Genomic DNA, 21,056 nt, shown 5'->3' with positions numbered 1-21,056 from the left:
AAGCCCTCAGTTCAACGAAGCCTCTACGGTGCCGTAACCCAGGCAGCTTAGAGCCAAACAATCCTTTCTATTGTCAAAGCAATAGAAAGGATATTTGGGACACAAAGTTAAAGTCAACTTCATGTAGAATGTAGACAAAAGCTAAAAGGGAGGCAGGAACCATAACCGGAGTCTCATACACAAAGACATTGAAACACGGCTAACAGGTTAAAGAAAGTAACATACTAGAGCGTCAGCACCAGAAGGAAGGTTTTACAGGGCCACACTCGAACGTGTTTGCTTCGTTGCCTCCGTTTGCTTGCGTTCAAAGTTGTTTTGTGCGCACTTGTGGGTCGCGGTTTACATTTGTCACAGGAGCCCGCCAATTCCGCCCTCCTGAGCCATTCAGGCGGGGCATAAAGAATTTGGAAACTTACTTGTAAGGAAGTTTATCTTGAAACAGCTGAAGGCAAACCTGAACAGGTGCCCCGAAGAATTTAACAACGGTGTTGAAGTTGAGCGATGTTTCAGCCTCTGTCCGAGCCCTCATTTGGGCTTGGTAAAAGGGGGAGTTGATCTCTGCCTTCAAATCTATTACCAGACCAGACCTGAAAGAGAAGAAAAAAAGACAATATAAAGTACTTTGAGAATGCACATCCACGAGAGAGATGTGTAAACAAGCGAATGACATTCCTGGCAGGAGTGGGGAAAACAGATTTTACTGGCTACATTCCTATTACCTACAAAGCGGGCCACAATAGGATGGTAGTGGTTGTGAAAACTTGTGGCGTTTTAAATACATCATATTTTTGAAATAACACCTAATTTTGGGTTGGTAGAGAATAGGATATTGTTATGCACAGGGTGCACACAAAGCAATATTAGAGTTAAACATGGGTACTCAAGCAGTACTTTCTACGTAATACAAGTGGCGAATTTCGCAAGCAATCCTAACTCATCATTAGGTGGTATTTTAAAATAACAGGTATTCAAATACCACTGTTACCACCACAGTCACACTGAGGGCCCCACTGCCCAATGCACATCTCCAGGGTCACCTAAAAAGGTTCCATGTAATAATGTCGCCACAAAAATCTCGCCTTGCAAAAATATCGCCGAAAAATGGCCGTTTTTTGTGGCGACATTATTGCATGGAACATGCGGGGGACACCCCCGCAACCCCCAATTTTATTTATTTATTTATTTGCCCCTGTCCCCATATATATGGTCACCCAAATAATATTGCCACGACATTTTCCCGGCGATATTATTTACGGCGACCATATATATGGTGACATTATTACCTGATACCCCTACAACAGCGTTATTAAAACGTACTTGGATTGTGAGATTCCATAATGCATTCGGTTCATCTGGAACTCTGCACACAGAGTATTGTGTTAGGATGACTCACTGCGCCAATTACCAGATATTGTCCTTTGTATAAACTGCGACAGTGGGCCATTTAAGCCGACGACATGGAGCTGTAAAATGTGATTTTTTTAATGGTTAAATAATTGGAATGGTAAACAGAGATCCTCTGTGTTAAAATGATCCCACTATATGACCCAAACGCCTACCTACCATCTCAATGATTGACACAATACAGCAAACTGGCGACTAGGCTTTGCGTCTGCGTTCTTGGACAGCCATTCTGTACTTTTCAAATAGGCATTTTACTGTGGTCACAAAATGAACCCTGAGAGGTCAAGTTAGGGCGGCTGAGCACAATGCAGTGCTATATTTCGCAGTAACTGTCTCTCTGGTGCTTTTCTTGAACTTGCAAACGCCTTGTAACCCCTTGAAAAGACAGGAACCGGAAGGAAGTCCTTTGGTTGACAGCACCATCAGTCAAGAATGTCGGTGAACTAACATTTCACAATGCTGATGCTGTGAAGCAAACGCACAAGGTTATTCCTTTCAGGTTGTTACACTATTACTGTGTAATCAAAGTTATATCAAGGGCTGCCCAGATTTATAAAATTTGGTGAACTTTCCTAACCTAGCTCGGTATTTATTGATGGCACTCATAAATACATGTGATCTGGACTGAATCCTAGTGCTATTTCCAAGAAGTAATCACATTGTGCTAAAGCGTCCACAATTGCCATTCAGTAGATGACGCAGCTACATTGAAATTATCAGAACATTGCACACTGCCCTTGCAATAGCCAATGGATGCTGCAGACACGGTCATGTGATATTCAGTGGACGTTGATGACTCGCAAAATTCAGTATTGAATACTGATCTGCTTAGGTAACCATTTTGTGGAATGCCCATTTTATGTTAGGCTATTAAGATTTGTACAACGCTCCAATGCCATTTGCATGGTCTGCGGGTGGTCTGGCGGATGTGAAAGGGTAGGTGGATTGGTTGGAGGCGAGGGGAAAAGCAATATTGTGAGACTTTGTGTTAATGGTGCAGATCAGGAGTACCCTGAGCTCTGGATGCTTAACAGCTTTCTAGTTGTGATAGGAGCATCAACAGCTTTGTGTCCAGAGAAGAAACCTCGTGCTTGCAGGGTGAGCATGTGTTCGTTGGGGGTATCAGTTCTAGTTAGAGGTGTATAGTTGTTTGAGGTTTGGGAAGAGGGTTGTTAAGCACTGTGTGCAAGTGGGTGGCTTGAGTACATGTGGTGAAATACACAGTTATTATATAGGGGCAGTGAGTGCACCTGTAGATTTACATATTGGGTGCAAGTTCATGACCCCCCCCTGTTTGTTGGATTATGGCAAAGGTGTTGGGGTGAACGTCAATATTGCACTTTTAACATTAAAGCAAAGGGGGAGGATGTCCCCTTTGAGTTTAGACATATCCGGAAGTTTGTTCTATTTATTGGCATCATTGTTTGTGCACCCTCCTGCCTGTTTCCCCATTAGAAGCATCTCCACGGGATCCCACGACATCCAGAAAGAACAGGGATTGTTGGCCACAGCGCCACCTGATGCCTCAGCATGCAGCCATTACACCACCCAACAACGCTGACGCTCACACCGTCAGGATGAAATCACGCTGGTTACCATAATTAAACACCATGGTCCAACAACCTTGTGACTGCAGCGTTCTCATAAAAGGCTAGCAGGCTATTGGGAGAGTGCGTCTCAATGCTCTCTGTGACCTGGCTTGTACCCTTCCTTTGTTCTTGGAGGAATCTGCTTCCAGTATCTATCGTTGTCCTGCTTACGCTTATTGCCTGCCTGCATGGCCTCTCTGCTCAGCCTCCTTTTCCTTGACCACCCTACGCTTCTCTCTGGCTCGCTGCCGTGTCCTCCTGCCCTATCCTTCCTGCCTCCTTGTCCAGCCTGATCCTCTGGACCTGCTGCAACCCCCATCACCTATCCTGTGGTGGCCCTCACTTCAGAAAACCATCAATGCCACCCAGCTCAGAGCTTGCACTGTCCCTCCACCACGTAAATACTGGGAGGCACGTCTGTGGTGCTGAGTATCTGGCCCTGACTCGCCCTTGGTTGTGTACATCACAGGGAGGGAAAGGGTTGGTCCTTAACATCACCAGTTCAACTAACCTGGATTCACCTTGATGGACAGCGAGCCGCACATCAAAGCTTCCACGCCCGCGAGATATTGTGCTTGACAGAATGAGACACCTCTGATCCTCTTCTGACATGGGCCCAGTTCAGGAGTTGTGCCAGAAATTGCAGGCACAGCCTTGAGGCCACTGCTCTCAGGCAAGGAAACACTGTATTAAGGGCAGCTGTTACCCAAAATGCCTCAACTTCGGCAACAGAGCACACCAGCACTCACTCCTCTTCCATGAAACACGATGGGGACCCACAAAAGTTCTCTAAATTCTGCAACCACTGTACAGTTCAGTTCTGGTTTCACCCAGCTCATTTTGCACTGGATAAGGCCAGAATAGGGTACTGTGATTAATGCAATGCAGTCAACACTGATCTCCCGGTGGTGACCTCCTCCCATATGGCTAGGGGATGGCTGCCACTACCTGATCCTTTATGGCCTATTGTCATTCGTTTTCACCTCCCCTTTTGAAGAGTAGTGAAAACCTTTCCCCACATCAAATGAGCCAAACATCCAACCTTGAACTATCTTGTAGAAATTACAAGACCACCTTCTCCAGGTCCATTTTTCAATCATCCAAAAATAATTTCATTCTGGGAGGAGAAGTCCATTGTTGGTGATTGATTTCCAAAGCTTGAATAACCACTTTCAATAGTTTTATGCAGCACTCAATCACTGGGACGAAAAAGAGGGAAAGCATAATCATTGCAGGAGAAGCCGCAAACACAGCCAGAGCTCTAGTCTTTTCCAGTAGAGACCTGTGCCCATGAAATTTAAAGGACGGAAAGAAGATGCTAGAATCTGCTGTTGGGAAGACAACTTTCACCTCTCTGCAGGGCGCAAAGGACTGAAAAGCAGAAGCAGGGGTTGTGGAGCCAGGTGGCTCACCAGCAAAGAAGGAGGGAAATGGTGACCAAGCGGGTCGTGTTGCTGGGAAGCCAGGAGCGAGGGAAAAACTCATGGGCATTTGCCAACCGCCACAAGAAAACTCTTTCAGGATTCAGCCAGTCTCAGCATCCACGTAACTAACAAGGAACCAAAGCCAATGTCGGGGATTCAGGAGTGTGAGGAAAAGCGGGCAATTGGAAAAAGACGACATGAGGGACAAGAATACAAGCAGGTTACGGCCATGAAGGGAAGACAGGTGGCGTACCTTCACAGAGCAACTTCGAAAAAGCCAGAGAACACGAGCAAGAGCCAATGAGTCAGCCCAAAGACAGTGGGGACCCGGACCCCGGGGACGGAGGGATTGGTGATCACGTCATATCAATAACATTAACAAGAACCACAGAAAGAGAGAAAGCAAAGAGACTAACTGTAAAAAGGGGAACAGAATTAAAACCCTTGTCAGTATGTGAATCCATGGAATGTAAATACATGGGACACCAAAGCGAAGTGTATATCAAGAGGATATACTATCCAACCAAGTAAATATACACTTGTGGAAATGGTTAGAAAGCCCTGGCAGGAAATTATAACAGGCAATTACAATTGTGAAAGGATAGGAAGTCCTGGTAGGAGGGTACACCAGGTACCAGCCAAGTCTGTGAAACAGAAGTCCTGGCAGGATATTACACCAGGCAATTGAAGAGGATTGTGTTAAACAAGCTTTATGTGCACGTGTTGCACTTGGCCAAGAAAGGTCCAAATAACTATGGTGTATGAAAACCTCAAGGAGTAAAGAAGAATCCAGGGGAAGGGAGCTACCCTGTGGAACCAAGAACTTTATCCTTAAAGAAACTTTTGAGTCATTTAACCTTTCTTTATTAACACTTTTCCCAAACCACTCAAGGTTAAGAACCTTCCCCTTTTTTATCTTAGAGTTATGTTTGTAGTGTGAGGCTCAGAATAGAACATTGGACACGGGACAGTTTTATTTTTGACATCCTGACACAGACAGAGCCTTAGTTTTTGTTTAGGTAGGTGTTTCGAAAGATTTCCATTTATGTGTAATTTTCCCTCCAGTTGTGAACCCCCCCAACTTTTTGCTGTAGTCTGACCATCCTAGCCTGACTTTTGCCAGTGGAGCACAGCCTTCTGCTGCACTCCGCTGGGGTTTTGCTCACTTTGTTATGGGGAAACTGACATGCCCTTAAAGACAGTCAGTACTGGGAGACTTTGTTCCCCTTAGCCTTTCACTTCGTTGCAAGCTCTTTGAAATATTTTACCAGTGCACAAAGTACCTTACTGTACAGTGCGCTCGGGTCTTCCTTTGGTTTTTAAGGCCATAGACAGCCTCCAAGGATTTTTCAGTAGAAGTCCAAATATGCCATGGACAGAGCTGGTGGCAGCTGTTATTTTTCATATTTTTTTAACCCTTACTTTCGGTCCATATTGAGATTATTGCGTTTGGCCCTGGACAGTGGCTTGGCCCCAAAATGGCTATCTCAGGCGGTACTTGTTCTGTGCTTTGGCCATCTTGTGCCTTTGCCTTCTCCATGTCGAGCAGACCTCGGGACAGCCCTCATTTGGTCATGCATTCTCCCGCAAAACGCCAAGTTTTTGCAGGCTTCTACAAGCCTTGTGTGTGTGCCTCCAGGATGTAGGCTGGACTGTCTAGTTCCAATACACATCCTGGGTGCCAGAAAATCTTGTGTGCTGGAAATGACTGGCACCACCATGGTCCGTGATTGGTCCACGTCTGGCATGGCTGTATGTGAGCAAGTCTCTCATTGGGTCCTCTTCGTTTTGGCGGGAAGGAGATTCTGGATAAGAGAAGGGCCCAACCACCCATACAAGATCGATCTCTTGGGTTCTCACTGAACCCAGGATAGGATCCGAGCAACCTGAAACTAAGAAGCCGAGTCGAGGAACCTTTGGCACCCTGATCCCGCTGTTGTCCCCCAGGACCCCTCTGCATTTTATCAAACTTCGAAGGTCTGCAAAGGCGCTTCGACCTATTTGAATAGTGGGAGCAACTATTCAAAGCACCTCGACATTAACCTGCGAGCAAGCCTTCTCGGAAGTGTTCCTGGGCCACCCAGTGAACTGGCCAGCATGTGCAGGCCCTTTGCTGTGGAACTGCTGCTGTCTCGAGTTGACACTTGAGAATTTGGAGATCGTAAGCACTGGATACAAGGCACTCACTAGCCAAGTTTCGTACACCTAGGCGCCGTAGGTCTGGAATTAGTACGCCTGTAGCCGAGTGCACGCGGTCACCGTGTCACCCAGCCGTGTTGACGAACTTCGAGGGTGCGCTGCTGCTGTGCCCCTTTTTGCCCTGAGATGAGCTGCAATGAAATCGAGTTGATACCTTCACCAGCAGAGAATAAATTGTCACTGTCCCGCCACAGAATCATCCCTGAAACTCAGCCGCGGAAACCACAAAGCCGAACAATTGCAGCATTTGAACCCGCAACCGAAGTGGACTCGACTGCTGAAGTTTGGTCCGGAGTGCGCCTGGGGTCGGTGAGTACTTGCAACCTTTACCGGTGACCCCTGGCGCATCCTTTCAATTTTTACGCACAATTGTTCCCTGAAGGTGACTCATCGTTATTGAGGTAGCTTGCGCTACTGTCCTATTCCCAACGATTGGAACCTGTTCTGCCCTCTTGGGGGCACCCTCCTCGAAAAGTGGGAACAACTTCTTCACTGCCTTACCTGCCTTCCTGAGATACTACAGCCCCTGCAAGAGACCCCATTTTTGCCCAACCGCACGATCGCGTGCATCTGCATCCGAAAGTACTTTTGAGCACAAGGTTCCACTCTTCTTAGGGATTGGACTGCCTCTCAGTTAGGGTTGATATAATGAAGGACTGCCTAAAGTATATTCGCACTGTTTGTTCCCTTTCCTTACAGGTTGTGGACCCTTACTGTGTGCCAATCCTTCAGGCCAGTGGTATCTGTACATATGTTTTATAGTTGTGTTGGTTTAAGTATTACTGCTGATCTTTGCTTGCGTTTGATTTAAAAGGCCTTTAATAAATGTATATGTATTTTTGATATACACCTGAAAGAGTAATTTGTAGTGTCCTGTACTGAGTGTGCTCATTGTGGGCTTTCAATCACCCTCACCCTTCCTGAGACATAGTCTTGACCACTGCCAATGCTAACTTGATTGGTCTGGCTTGTCCAGAAGGTTACCCTGTTCCAAGAAACTAGGCTGGCCTTCTGAATCTCTGCCCACCAGGTCAGAGTTCAGAAATCCATCTTAACAGTAGGGAAATTCCTCTAGAGAATGGTCAGAGGCCTTTTCCCAAGCAATCTCACGGTAAAGTGCTCTTACCTGGGCAGCTCTGTATCCATCAGCAAATAGTCCCATGTTGAACAACTTCGCAGAGTTTGAAAAGGCATTCAAACGAACGGTAAGGTTAACAGTTAACAAGGAAGAAATAAATCAAGGGAGAAAATATTTGATATGCGTAAGCGTATCAAACCAGAGAACAATTGAGGGAACGCAGACATAAAAATAAATCACTGAGGTCAAGTTAATCAGATAGGGTGGGGAGGACTCAATATAAACGGTAAGGATCCACTTGGAGGACACACAGGTCAGGGCGCCAATATTCACCAGCAGTCATGTCTCCAAGCTATAGTAGTGATAACGATTTCCATTGTTGCGGAATCGGGGGACAAACATCGTCATATTTGATAAATGTGATAAAAGGGTGTCAGATCTGTCAATATTTGATCATGGTGTTTGAGAGGGTAGCAATTATCTTCTTCATGTAACATTTGTTATGTTACAGATTCTTATACCGTGCACTGTTGACACCTGCAAGGTTTCTTCGCGCTCTGGCGGATCTGTAAAGCAACTGGGAGGGGGGATAAGTTAGTAGGACTGAGCAGGAGAAAAGAGCAAGAGAGCTGTGATGTGTTGTTGGCAGCATCAGTTCGGTTGACATCGTTCACTGAGCGTAGGTGTGTTTTTCGGTTGATAGCGGCCATGTGCTGCTGGGCGAGGCTATGTGTGGTTTATTTAATTGTTTGAGAGGTGTATGCAGAAGGGTGAGTTTTTATGTAGGATTGGTTAGTGGCAGTACACTTTTTTACCCCACTGTTTTGATTAACTGTGGCACATATCCCTTCCCCTGTCGTACATTCCGGTGTGCTACAATTACCACTCTTATGTTGTGTGCAGAAGTGTGGGTCTTCAATAGGACTATTGAGTGGCAGTACCTTTACACCCCCAGTGTTAAGAACAAGTGCTGCTCACATCCCTTTCCCCTTACTACACTCTGGTGAGCAACACTCACCACCCCCACAGGTTCCTGTAGGGGGATGTGCTCCATGTGCCCCGCGGTTCATCCTTTCAGAGATCGGGACACCTCTCTCTCCCCTTTTTCCATCTAAGGCCTTCTATCGGTGTTCCAATTAAGTCGGATCCATCTCTCTGCCCTGTTTTACACTCAAGGTCTCCAAAACCACCCCTACCATTTTCCATGGCTTAATCATTAGCAAATTGATTGCACAAGACATTCCAATTACCACAAATATCAATCAAAAACCTACATGAGCTTTACTCTTAACAAGGTTCATTTTAACAGTTTCTTATGAACTGAAACAAGTTACAAAAGCTTCCATGTGGACTAATGCTCAACATGAAAGCTTATTCCATGTTGACTAATGCACTAATGTTGACCATGTGCAGTCTCCACCTTGCCTCTTCCTTCCCAGGCCATATGAACTGCACTGGCCACCCACTTCACTGCTAAAAGTTAGGACATCCTGAGTTCTCTCTCTCCCTCCCCTCCCCTACCCTCCCCTTCCCTTCTTCCATCCCATCCCCCTGCCTCCCTTGGCCACTCCTCCTCCCTCATCCACTCTTTCATCCTTCTCTACTATCACTTCAGACAAAGTCACTAGAGTTGTCTGCTCTATGAAGGTCTCTTCCAAACAGGTCTCGCCCTGTTCTTCCAGAACTATTGAGGACAACATCGGCTACAACATTGGCTCCCTTACCTCTGAACTCGCAAATTTCTGTAATTATTCTCTTGCTACTGGGTCTTTCCCCTCTTCCTCAAAGCACTCCCTTTTGCACCCACTCCTGAAAAAGCCTTCTGCCGACTCCCCGTGCCCAGCTAACTACCACCCCATCTCTATCACTCACTTCCGTGGGAAACCTCTGGAGAAGATAGTCATCCCCCAAGTGGCCCAGCATACTGAGCTCGTTGATTGCTTGCACAACCGCTAATCTGGATTCCAAGCATCCAGAGGCACGGAAACTGCTCTCCTGAACACCAGTGAAGAACTGCTTGCATCTCTTGACTAACTCACCCGCTGTTCTCATTCTACTCGATCTCTCCTCTACTTTTGATCCGGTCAACCACTCCATCCTCATAAAGTGGCTCCATGATACCCTTGGCATCTCGCAGCGGGCACTGGACTGGTTGAACTCCTTCCTCATTGTCCCTCCCAGGTTATCCTGGGTTCTTTCTCCTCACCCACCTCTATCTATATGTGTGGCGCTCCCCAGGGTTCTACCCTTTCGCCTTAGGTCTCTCTGACACCTCCAGCTACTCCAAAATAGGGCTGCAAGACTTATCTTTGGCCTCGAGCCCAGGGACTGTCTCTTTCAAGCCCTTAAATCTCTCCACTGGCTCCCAGCTGCTGCAAGGATCAAATTTAAATCCCTCTGCATCATCCACAAGGCTGTCTGGGGTCGGGGACCACACTACCTTCAACTTGCTCTCACCCAATACTCTCCTGACATATCCCTCCGATCCTCCAGCTCCAACTCTCTGCTTGTCAAGCACTTCTCTAAGCTGCGAGCGGGTGGCCATTCGCTTTCCTCGGCTGGCTCCCTCCTCTGAAACAGCTTCCCCCTTTGCCTCGGTCTTGAGCCGGATTCCTCAAGTTCTGCAAGCTCCTCAAGACTTTGCTCCTCCTTCCCTCTCTCCCTCCCGTGCTAAACCCCACAGTCGCTGTGATTGGTGGCCTGGGCCCTTATGTGTCATTCTGGGTCCTGGCCTTCTGTCCAATCGACTGCAGCATCCGCCCTCCTCCAGCACTTGCCTTTGGGTACTCACTGGATTGTGTTGTCTCGCAGGCCTGCACTTATTGTACTGGCGGGTGACCCTTCACCTACCAAGTGGTCACTGCTTGGCACTTACCTGCTGCCCTTGCAACTGGCTCTCTCGCACTTCGTCCTCTGTGGAACCTCTAGTACTTACCCCCTTCCCCTGTCCCCTTTCCCTCTTTGCACTTGCACACTCTGAATGTTCACAAGGCCTAGTAGGACTGTCTTTGCTCATCACTGTTATTTTATTTAATTGTCTTGTATGGTTTGCTTGTTCCCCTCCCTTTGCCCTGTGGGCCCTTTGAAACACAGTTTCTTGATGTATACGCGCCTTACAAATGCCCAATAAATAAATTACATAAATAGCGAGACATTAAATTTGTTTCTAGCAAGATTATGGGAAATGCTCCTGTATATTATTCCAAGCAGACCATTATTGTTTAAACCAACATTTAGTAGACGATTGATACCAAGTGTAGATCACAGAATGTATTGCAGTGCATTAGTAAACAAACATATTTGCATTATATTGTTGTAATGTTCTATTATAGAGTAAGGAGTAAAAATTTCAAGTTGCAAGCTACTAGCCAACCATAAAATATATATATTTATTTTAAATCACTCGCGAACTCAATTCTAGAAATACCCACAGCACACCATTTTTTGCTTGAAAAGAGTCAATTACTACTAGCCAAAGGCAAGTGCAAATGTTGTGTCCTGAAGAGTTATATTTGTTGGAACTTCAAACAAACTTCATCATTAGGGCAAAATTACATAGAAGCATCAAAATGCTTACATAGTAATATAGGAGCGTAAAATAGAAACAAAGCTAATTGTTATTAGAAGACTCATTAAGTACTTGCATAGTGTGACAACGGCAACAACATTCAGTATGTGCATCACAAATCCACACAAGTGCAAATGTATGGAATGACACAGGAAAACAAAATAAATGTTCCATTTATCTTTTACTTGCTTAATAAAATCTAAACTAGTAATGCCTGCAACGAGAAAGGGTACACCTCAGCATACAAGATGTTATCTTCATTACTAGTTGGTGCCTCCTACAGAAGAGATGGCCACACTGGTTATTACTGTCATTCAAACAAATGACATTTAAAGGCATAGATCAACGATTCTTAATCTGGAGCATAAATACATAATTGTTCACTGCTATGAATGAAGTTGCTGCTTCTAGAGTCCAGTCAACGGAAGCTGCCATATTGTCCACGTTTGTACTGCAGAATTGCAACAGCAAGGTAGTGCACCTGTGTCAGTGGGTGCAAACAGAAACTACCTGCTGCACATACCATCCAGACCTCAGATGGTCCGCAGAAATCATTAACTTAAGTTCATTCCTATTCTTGCCTACATCTACTTCTCGAAGCAACGAGCTGGGGGTAGATCTCTCTCCGCAGCAGGGGCCTCCCTCTGGAACAGCCTTCCTGCCTCCCTGAAACTTGAGGAGAACCATCTCCGGTTCCGGAAGCACCTCAAAACCTTCCTCTTCGCTTCTGCCTTCTCTCTCCCTCTCCCCTGCTAAACCTGCTAAACTCCCCACTGAAGTTTGCACTAAACCTGCATCTGGGCCACTCTGTGACCTCGGTCCAGGGCCCAGCCACTCTCCACTTGCACTGCCTCCCTGGCTCCCCCCTGCACTGTGGGACTGTCACTGCATCCCTACAGCCCCCTTCCCAGCACTTGCTCTGCACTTACCTCGCACTTGCCACCAGCTGGCCCTTTTATTATTATTTATTATTTTATTACGCTACTTACCTTGTACTGCACTTTCCCCCCCACCTCCTCCCCCTGCACTTTCTCCTTTTCCCCTTACCTCTGCACTTGCGCGATCTGAATGACACCTGGCCTAGTAGGATCGTTTGTCTGTCTTCCCCTTGTTTCGCCCCCTCCCTGCCTCGTCGCGCCTTGAAACACTTGTGTATAGGCGCGTTACAAATACCATATCATATCATATATCATATCTTTCATCCTCATCCTAGGACACATCTGCAGCTCTCATCTCTTACATCTATCTGCACCTTCTCTTGATCCTACACCCTGCCCATTATGAGGAACTCATGGTAGCAGCAAGTAAAACAGTCACAAGTGATCACAGTTCAAGGATTTTTATTGAACAATGAATGCTGTATGCAGGTTGGAAAAATGCCTAATCTAAACCTATATCTAAGATGGGAGCAAGCGTCGACCCTTAAATGAAAAATAAGGCAGTCGTAGTGGCGCTGTGTCAAAATGAAAAGGGCCTATACTAAGAAACCTATTGCCAAACCTCACAACTAATACAAAAAGGGGTGTGGGATAGTTCTCAAGAAAATAAAGAAGTGTTCTCAAATAATGTGTCAGGATGCGGTAGCCTGGGTCTCCTTTCCACCCATTTTGGGCACGGGGTAAGATGAGAGTTTGGAACACACAACTGTCGCATCGTGCTGGAGAAGCCAGAGACTGTCCTAACGGCAGCTCTCAGGACACAATCTCTAGCTTTCAGCTATCAGGGCCGTCGATGGCCAAGTCTTGTTTCACTTGAAAGCCTCTTGCCTTCGAGGACCTGACGTGTTCAAATAACAAAACGAAAGTTCCTTTAACAAATGAAAAATGTGTTTCCAATGTTTGCTGGGTGATGGGTTCACCCCTGGGTCCTCCTCTTCTGGGCGCTGACCCTTCTTGTATCATATTCCACAAATCATAATGTCTTTTAAACAGTTCCAAACACGCTGTTTCTTGGGACTTAAGACTTTGCCTCTCTTGGGATTCGCTTACCTCGTTTCTTCTCACTGCAGAATTCCCTTCACTTTCTTTCACTTAGTTTGTAGATCAAAGTCTTTCGATTGTTCTGGGATTTTTCTAGACCTCCTGTTTGACCACTTTGACCTCTTTCAGTGACTCTCCTACGGCCTTCTGGTACCCATAGTTTCGCTCAGATGGGGATCGACCAGAGTCTCTTGAATTAGCACCCATGTGGTGCTGGTTTTCCCTCTGCAGCTGGTCTCCCCTTAATAGTTTTTACAGTTCTTTACCAGTTAATTAAATTTGGTTCAGACTTGCCACTTTGAACTTCCCATTCAACACAGCCCGGTTCTTATCGATTCTCCACTCGACTCACCGGCTGTGATGAACCGCTTGGCATTCGGCTTTCCTGGAGTCAAGGCCGGTACCACGGCACGGGAGCTTCCCTCTGTCCTGATTATCGGCGTAAGCTTGCCAGTGTACCATTGTCATCTGCTGCAAGACACTTGTGCTATTGTTTGCGGTCTTAGGCTCTCTTCCACAAAGGTTCTGTGGGCCTGGGATGAAAAGGGCAAGGTCACTTCTCTCCTCGCCACCCTCTCGATTCCTGCCGCTTTTCTCCTTCTCTTGAACTGGCGCGCCAGATTGGCCGTCTCGTCGTGCTGTCTACCGTGCTCGTACTGTGCCCTCTGGCTCCACCTTTTATCCCTGTGGGGAAGGGAAAGGGCCATCAGGTGTGTGCGATTCTGGTCACTTGCCAGACCCTTGTATTTGGGACATGTCGGGTATATGGCTCTGGTGTTGGTCCGTTGTCCTTTTTGTTGTGTTAAAGTGTTCATGTCGGAAAAGAGGGTCTGGAGGGGAGCAGTGGTTTAGAATGTTCTACAGTGGTTTAGAATGTCCTACATGGGAGGAGGGGGGAAAGGGTGTCAAAGGAAGGGGGATACCGCGTCTCATCCATCAGTGTCCTACTCCCACTCCCCGAGGCCCTCTCCCCCCCTCAGGTGATCGTCCCTCCTGGTCCACTCCCAGGAACTGTATCCAAATGCGATGGCCGTGCCCTGGCTACCTGGATGACAGATCTCCGGGCACTAGTTAGGGAGACACCTTCAGGTTTCTCACATACCCTTCCTACATGCGATGTAGCCACATTTGCTTCACAGGGGAACCGGGAAAGTAAATTCACGTTTCCCTTGTCTTTTCCATTCCGGTGCTCCACCGAGAAACAATAGGGTTTTAGGTCTAGAAACCATTATATAACCTGAGGGTTGGACTCTTTGCATTCGCTAATCCAGAATAAGGGTGAGTGGTTGGTAACCAGAGTGAACTTTCTTCCTAATAGATAGTACCTGAGATAGATAATGGCCCACTTGATGGCTAGGGCCTCTAGTTCCACCACAGAGAAGCTTTTGTCACGTGGGAATAACCATCGACTGGTGTATAGTATGGGGTGTTCTAATCTGTTGCAAATTAGGGACAGTACTGCTCCTAACCCTCTAAGGGAGGAGTCCGTCTAACACCAACTCCTTCGAGAGGTCGACTACCTTTAGGATAAGGGTTTTGGCATAGTGTTTGCTTTATGATGTTATAGCATACCTTGTCCTCGTTCCACTGATATTACTGGGGTTCAGCATTTCTAAGTTCATCTGTCAACCATGCCGTTTTTTCCAAAAAGTTGGGGATAAACCTACGGTAATATCCTATTAACCCAAGGAAAGCTTGAAGGTCTCTTTTGGTCTTAGGAGTTGGAGTATCCAAGATGGCTTTTACTTTTTCATGTTGGGGCTGTACAGTTCCGTTCCTACGAAGAAGCCAAGATATTTCACGGCGGATTAGGCTAATCTGCATTTAGCTGGATTTGCAGTTGGACCAGCATTCCGAAGGACTTTCATGATGGTATAAAGATGGAACAGATGGTCTTCCCAAGTCTCACTATAAATGACGATATTGTCATGTAAGCTCCACAAAAGTCTACATAGGATTGTAGGAAGTTATCTATAAGACGTTGGAACGTAGCTGGTGCAACATGGGCCGAAAGGGAGGACATTAAACTGGAATAACCGTAAGGGTGTTGAAAATGCTGTTTTTTCCTTATCTGGTCCATATATTCGGGGACTTGCTAGTACCCCTTTGTTAAATCTAGGGTAGATCCATAGGTGGCTGTTCCTAGTTTCTCAATTAGGTCATCGGTACATGGCATGGGATAGGCATTTAAGTCCGATATGGCATTAACTTGACGGAAGTCGAGGCAAAATCTCCACAACCGGTCGGGTTTAGTGACCAACATGATAGGAGAGAACCATGGACTTAAGGAAGGTTCGATGATATGAGCCTTCAACATTTTGTTGACTTCCTCGATCACTACCTGTTTATGCGACTCTGGTAGACGATAAGGTTTTAGGTGAACTACTTTGCCTTTAGGTGTTCGAATAGAACGATATGTACCTTTTACTCTTCCTGGTTTTTCTGAGAATACATCAGGGAATGAGACTATTACGTCCTTTAGATGATCTTGTTGTTTGCTAGAAAACTCGGGTGGAATTAAGTCAAAGTTATCTATGTCTTCGGGAACCAAGCAGGCTAGAACTTTGACATGGGTGGCTGACAGGTTTTCTTTGTACTCTTTAGGAGGTTAATGTGATACAAGTGGGCTTTCTGTTTTTGGAGTAGCTGGGCTATTTTATACATGCACGTTCCCGTTCTTTCTATTATCTCATAAGGTCTGTGCCACTTGGAGACAAGTTTGTTTTCTGAGATTGGTAAGAGGACTAGTACTTTCTGTCTGATAGAAAAAGATCTTAAATTTACTTTTTTCTCATAACTATCCTTTTGTTGGTTTTGGGCCTTTCCCATTGTAGTGCGTGTGCGAAATGAGCCAGAAAACATTGTGCCGATGCGTGGCCATCTTGGACATCCATTCTATTCACCACAATGAAATAGCAACGAAAGCCTACGTTTTCGTGGGCTCAGCAATTAAAGCATGTATTTCTGCAGGGAGTACAAGGTCACATATTTATGTCAGATGACCAAGGAGAATAGTTGTTGTATTGTCCGCTGAAGGACAAGCCAGAAATGGAGTCGGAGCACTCTGCAGGTGCAGTGATAAGGGGTAATGGGAACTAAAGCAAGGAGAGAAGCTTTTTTTTTTGTGCTTCTCGCTGGAATATTCCACTCTTTTTGCGCCTCATGCATATTGTTTGCTCTTCGGGCCAGGGCAGCATGGTAACCCATGAGGGGCGGGGATAGAAAGTAGCCTCATAAAGAGAAGAGGTTTCCCTCTTGGGAAAACAGACTCCAGATCCTGTTAGGACGAGCAATCTCTTTGCCTATCTGCTGTGGGACTAAGCAGTGTCGTAGTGAGATGAAGGTGTCTCATGCAAATGTCGCCCCTTAAACCTTGAAGGATTTGCATGTATTAATGAGGCCGCTGCCCCAGTATCAATTAAAGCGTTGCCCTCCTGTACATTTCCTGTACATTTCCTGATTGCCAAAATAATGTTACTTTCGCATTAGGCCGTCTGTCTATCTTAATTTGGGCATATGTTACCAGAGGTTGACCATCATCCTATTAGTATTTTGAGTGCATGTTTTTGGATTCCATCCCCACCATCACACTCACCATTTTCCTCAAATCAGCATTGCTGAGATTGTGTGGACCTGCCTGGTGACGCATCATCTTCCATCTCAGGAGGCGATGCAAAAGAATCCTCCTCCCTCTTTTGCTTATGTACTTCTTGCCGTTTCACCTGTTTATAACGCTCTTTCCCATCCAAACCCGCTTTTTATACAGTTGATACATTTCCCGTGTTTCGATCCCATCAATATCTCCTCATGGCACCCCATCTTTCAGTAATGCTAGAAACATATCCTTTCTGGATACGCGTGAATCACGGCTGTCAAACCTCTTCCCAGGGGTGCGTCTTTCACTTCGTCCCTCCCTCTCTTGATCTCATGATCTTTCTTCTGTCTTTTCCCACTCTCCTAAGTCCGTCAATTGTCTAGTAGCATCCACCACCTCATCCATTAATTTGCCAGTCATTCCCACGAATAGGGCCATTATGACATTCTTATATGCCGGGGGGGGAGAGGGCAGTTCGAATAATAGTATTTCTGGCTGAAACAGAAACGGTACTAACCCCATATGGTCGGGGTCATCTAAATGGATTGCCTCTTTCATGGCATGTTCCCTCACTCTTTGAATAGCCTCTTTCAGTGTGTACCGTTTCTTATCCTCGGTCGGCCAATCAGAGGCGATAGGATACTTGCAAATACATCCTTGGGCCGCTAATTGCAGCAAGGACATATGAGACTCTCCTCCATCGGCCTCTTGCGGAGAACATAAACGTAGAATCTTCTGTCTTTTGACTTCCTGTGTCAGAGGTTAAAACCGTGCAGAGTCTGTCACATCTACGTGAAGACCTGCTGCTCCTCCATCAAGTAACCTGATCATCCAGGCCAGCAAGAGTTCTCCGGGCCTCTGCTTCAATTGTTTAACTATTTCCCCAATTTCTTGCTGTGAATAATCCTCAAGTGTGATCATATCCACTACCCCTCCTCCTGGATTATTGGGGTTACGACCCAGCCTTCATCGTATCACCAGGTTAACAATTACCTCTTTACGATTAGATTCCGATTCAGTTATAACTTCTGGTTCTAAACCACTCCCTGTACTAGTACTATCAAATACATCTCAATCCCAGTGATCGGGATCCCAATCCACCCCTGCTGTAGCAATCACAGTAGCTACCTTACGAGAATTCACTCTCCCTCATTTCTTTTTGTATTTAGAACGAGCCACCCTCACAGCAGCTCGCTCGGCTACCACCTGATATTTGTCTGCTTTATCATGATACAATTTCATCTAGATCTGCTGCGTCAACGCAAGTTGCTTTTCAGCGGCCAGCTCTTTTTCCAATGTCAGGACATTCACCTGTAATTCCACACTCTGCTGATGTATTTTTCGGAAGGCATGTAACAAAATCCAGCCCACTCTACGTAGAGCTGAACACTCCTTTACTTTTTCCAGTAGCGCCTGTTGCAGACAACCCACCACTTCAGCCGGACTCGCCTCTCCTACACTAGTGTCCCATTCCTCGCTCAAACCCACACCACATGCCCAAGTCTGTGTGACTTTGTCATACAGACTCTTAGTCCACCACGGAATAGTCACTTCAGGACAGCCTCCGCCTGCAGAGCTTCCATTTTTCCTAAAGAGGGAACTCATGTTACCATGTAGATATTACACGTCCCTATCGTTAATACCTCAACACACACTACCCACTTCCCAAACATTTGCCTCTCCAAGTCCAATATCTTTTTCTTATATAATAGTGGCTGGGAACTTTGGCATAAATGTCAGCACGAAGTCCCTGATCACAGCGCCAATCGTTTGATTTATCTTGGCATTGTGGGGAGACCTCATACTTGCGTTCCTCTTCCCCTTGCAAAATCAGTTATTGGACTCTGGTAGGCAAATAATTACACATAAAAAGTTGGTTATAGTTATAATATAAATGGCGCGTAATGGGCCCTTTATTCACTCATAACATACATGAAGAAAAATAAACACATAATCAGTTATACATAGACAAAGAAAAAGCGAATCACTGTTAAGACACCTCATGCGACCTATGGGCAAATATTAAAATAGATACAAGAGAAGGAATAACAGACAGTTGACCTCTTCTTAGATCTTTTCAACAACATCCAGCCAGCCACAGAATCTAATCCACAGTTCTGGACATTGCTGAACTAAACACGAAATTGGAATCACCCTAACTTTGGAATTCTTTACTATTTTGAAGATGGAATAAAAATCTCTACTCTTTATGCGTTTCAATGTGCTTTGAATTTCCACGCCAGACACTAGTCTAGTTGATTAGGGCTAGCCCTTTCCCCTATTTCTGCCAGACAGGCGCCAGCATACACGCAACCTAGGGCTAGGCACTCCCTTTAAGGACAGGGTGTCTTTCTTTTAGGGACAGGTACGGTGAGGAACTATCCTCCTTGTCTCCAACCCCCTGCACCCCCAGAAATTTGAGGGACCATGGTACGAAGTGTTAGACTTGGCTATTGCCTTCTTCATCGTTCCGATTGCTGAGGAATGTCAGCAGCAGTTTGCATTCTCCTGGAATGTGAGGCAGTAAACGTTTACCAACGGGTTATATGCATAGTCCAACAATCTGTCACCGGCTGGTGGCAGACCAGCTGGACAAAATCCTGTGTAAGCCAGATGTGCAGATCGTACACTATATTGATGATACATTTATCCAAGGGAGCGATGAGCATAGCGGGCCAGTGCAACTAGATCATATTATGGATGGTTTAAGGAAGGAAGGATGGGAAATAAATGAGACTAAAACACAAGGTTCGGCAGAGACAGTAATTTTTCAGGGAATTCAGTGGCACAGTAGACATCACGAAATGGTGCCAAAAGCCAAACAAAAGATCCTCCAGTTTTTGACTCAGAGGACTAAAATACAAGCTCAGCAGTTTATTGGGCTGTTTGGATTTTTGAGACAACACATACCCCATTTGGGACAGATTCTAACGCCCCTTTACAAAGTAACACGCAAGAAATTCAATTTTTAATGGGGTAAGGAACAAGATAAAGCGCTCAGACTAGCCAAAGCCACCATTCATAAAGTACTTCATTTATGGCCAGAGAGGTGGAACTAAATATATCCGTCCAAGATGCATATGCCAACTGGAGTTTGTGGCAAGAACAGGACAGGAAACGAAACGGGTGCCTTTAGGGTTTTGGAGTCGCAAGTTGCCTGCAGCTGGTGACAGATATACTCTGTTTAAAAAGCAACTGTTGGCTTGTTATTGGGCACTTGTGGATACGGAACAAATGATGGTGGGTCATGATGTATTGATCCACACGGAAATACCCATCATGCAATGGGTACTGAGCTCCCTTAAAACACATCGGATTGGGCACGCACAAGTGGCGAGTATCATCAAATGGAAATGGGACATTCAAGATCGTGCCAAGACAGGAAAGGGTGGAGTAGCCAAATTACACAAACAACTGGCAAGGGTTCCGTTAGCAGACTTGGAACCCGATGAAGAAAGGATAATTGGTTAATCTCCCATTAAATGGGGAATCCCATATGGAGAGCTGTTGAGTGAGCAAGTCAGACATGCCTGGTTTACTGATGGCTCAGCCAAGTATTTGGGAGTACAGCGACATTGGAAGGCTGTAGCCTATAATCCCAAATTGAAAAAGGTGTTAACCACCTCTGGAAAAGGGAAGAGTTGCCAATTTGCGGATTTGTATGTAGTGTACTAGGCTTTGAAACAAGAGACGTCCGGGAGATGTTATATTTATACAGACTCATGGTCCGTTGCGAAAGGGTTGGTGATGTGGTTGCCAACGTGGCAGAAGAATGGATGGAAGATTCATGTTAAAGAAGTATGGAGGAAGGAATTGTGGCAAGACATTGCTGAGATGCTAATGCATAATACAGTAATTATGTAACACGTAGATGCACATTGTGCAATGAATTCATTAGAACTGTGGTTCAATTCTGTTGCAGATGAACATGCAAAGATTTCGATCATGGACGCGAGGGCTGAGGAAGAGGATTTGGAAGGGATTGCTAAATGGCCCCATCAGAAGAGTGGACATCTCGGAGAGAAAGCTGCTATAAGATGAGCACACGACATGGGAATCGTATCCAGTTAGAGATTGTGAAAACAATAATTCTACAGTGTCCCATGTGTCAACATCAGAAGTAAAGCTCTATTCCATATATAGGTCTAGGCACACTGACGTGAGGCAAATTGCCTGGACAGATTTGGCAAATCGATTACATTAGTCCCATGCCCATTAGC

General features: G+C 45.7%; 1 protein-coding gene across 2 annotated transcripts in view; it reads right to left on the bottom strand.

Moving 5' to 3' along the window:
* The window catches only part of LOC138472520 (microsomal triglyceride transfer protein large subunit-like), a 1,457,683-nt gene that overhangs the window by 114,717 nt on the left and 1,321,910 nt on the right, over positions 1-21,056 (bottom strand). For both annotated transcript variants that reach the window (XM_069610748.1, XM_069610747.1), the window contains one exon: positions 417-587. In XM_069610748.1, coding sequence (XP_069466849.1) covers positions 417-587 — 171 coding nt within the window. The remainder of the gene's footprint in view (positions 1-416; positions 588-21,056) is intronic.

The sequence above is a fragment of the Ambystoma mexicanum genome, chromosome 8 (assembly GCF_040938575.1).
Source record: "Ambystoma mexicanum isolate Mex_15411 chromosome 8, UKY_AmexF1_1, whole genome shotgun sequence".
Classification (NCBI taxonomy): domain Eukaryota; kingdom Metazoa; phylum Chordata; class Amphibia; order Caudata; family Ambystomatidae; genus Ambystoma; species Ambystoma mexicanum.
This window is presented reverse-complemented; position numbering and strand designations above follow the sequence as displayed.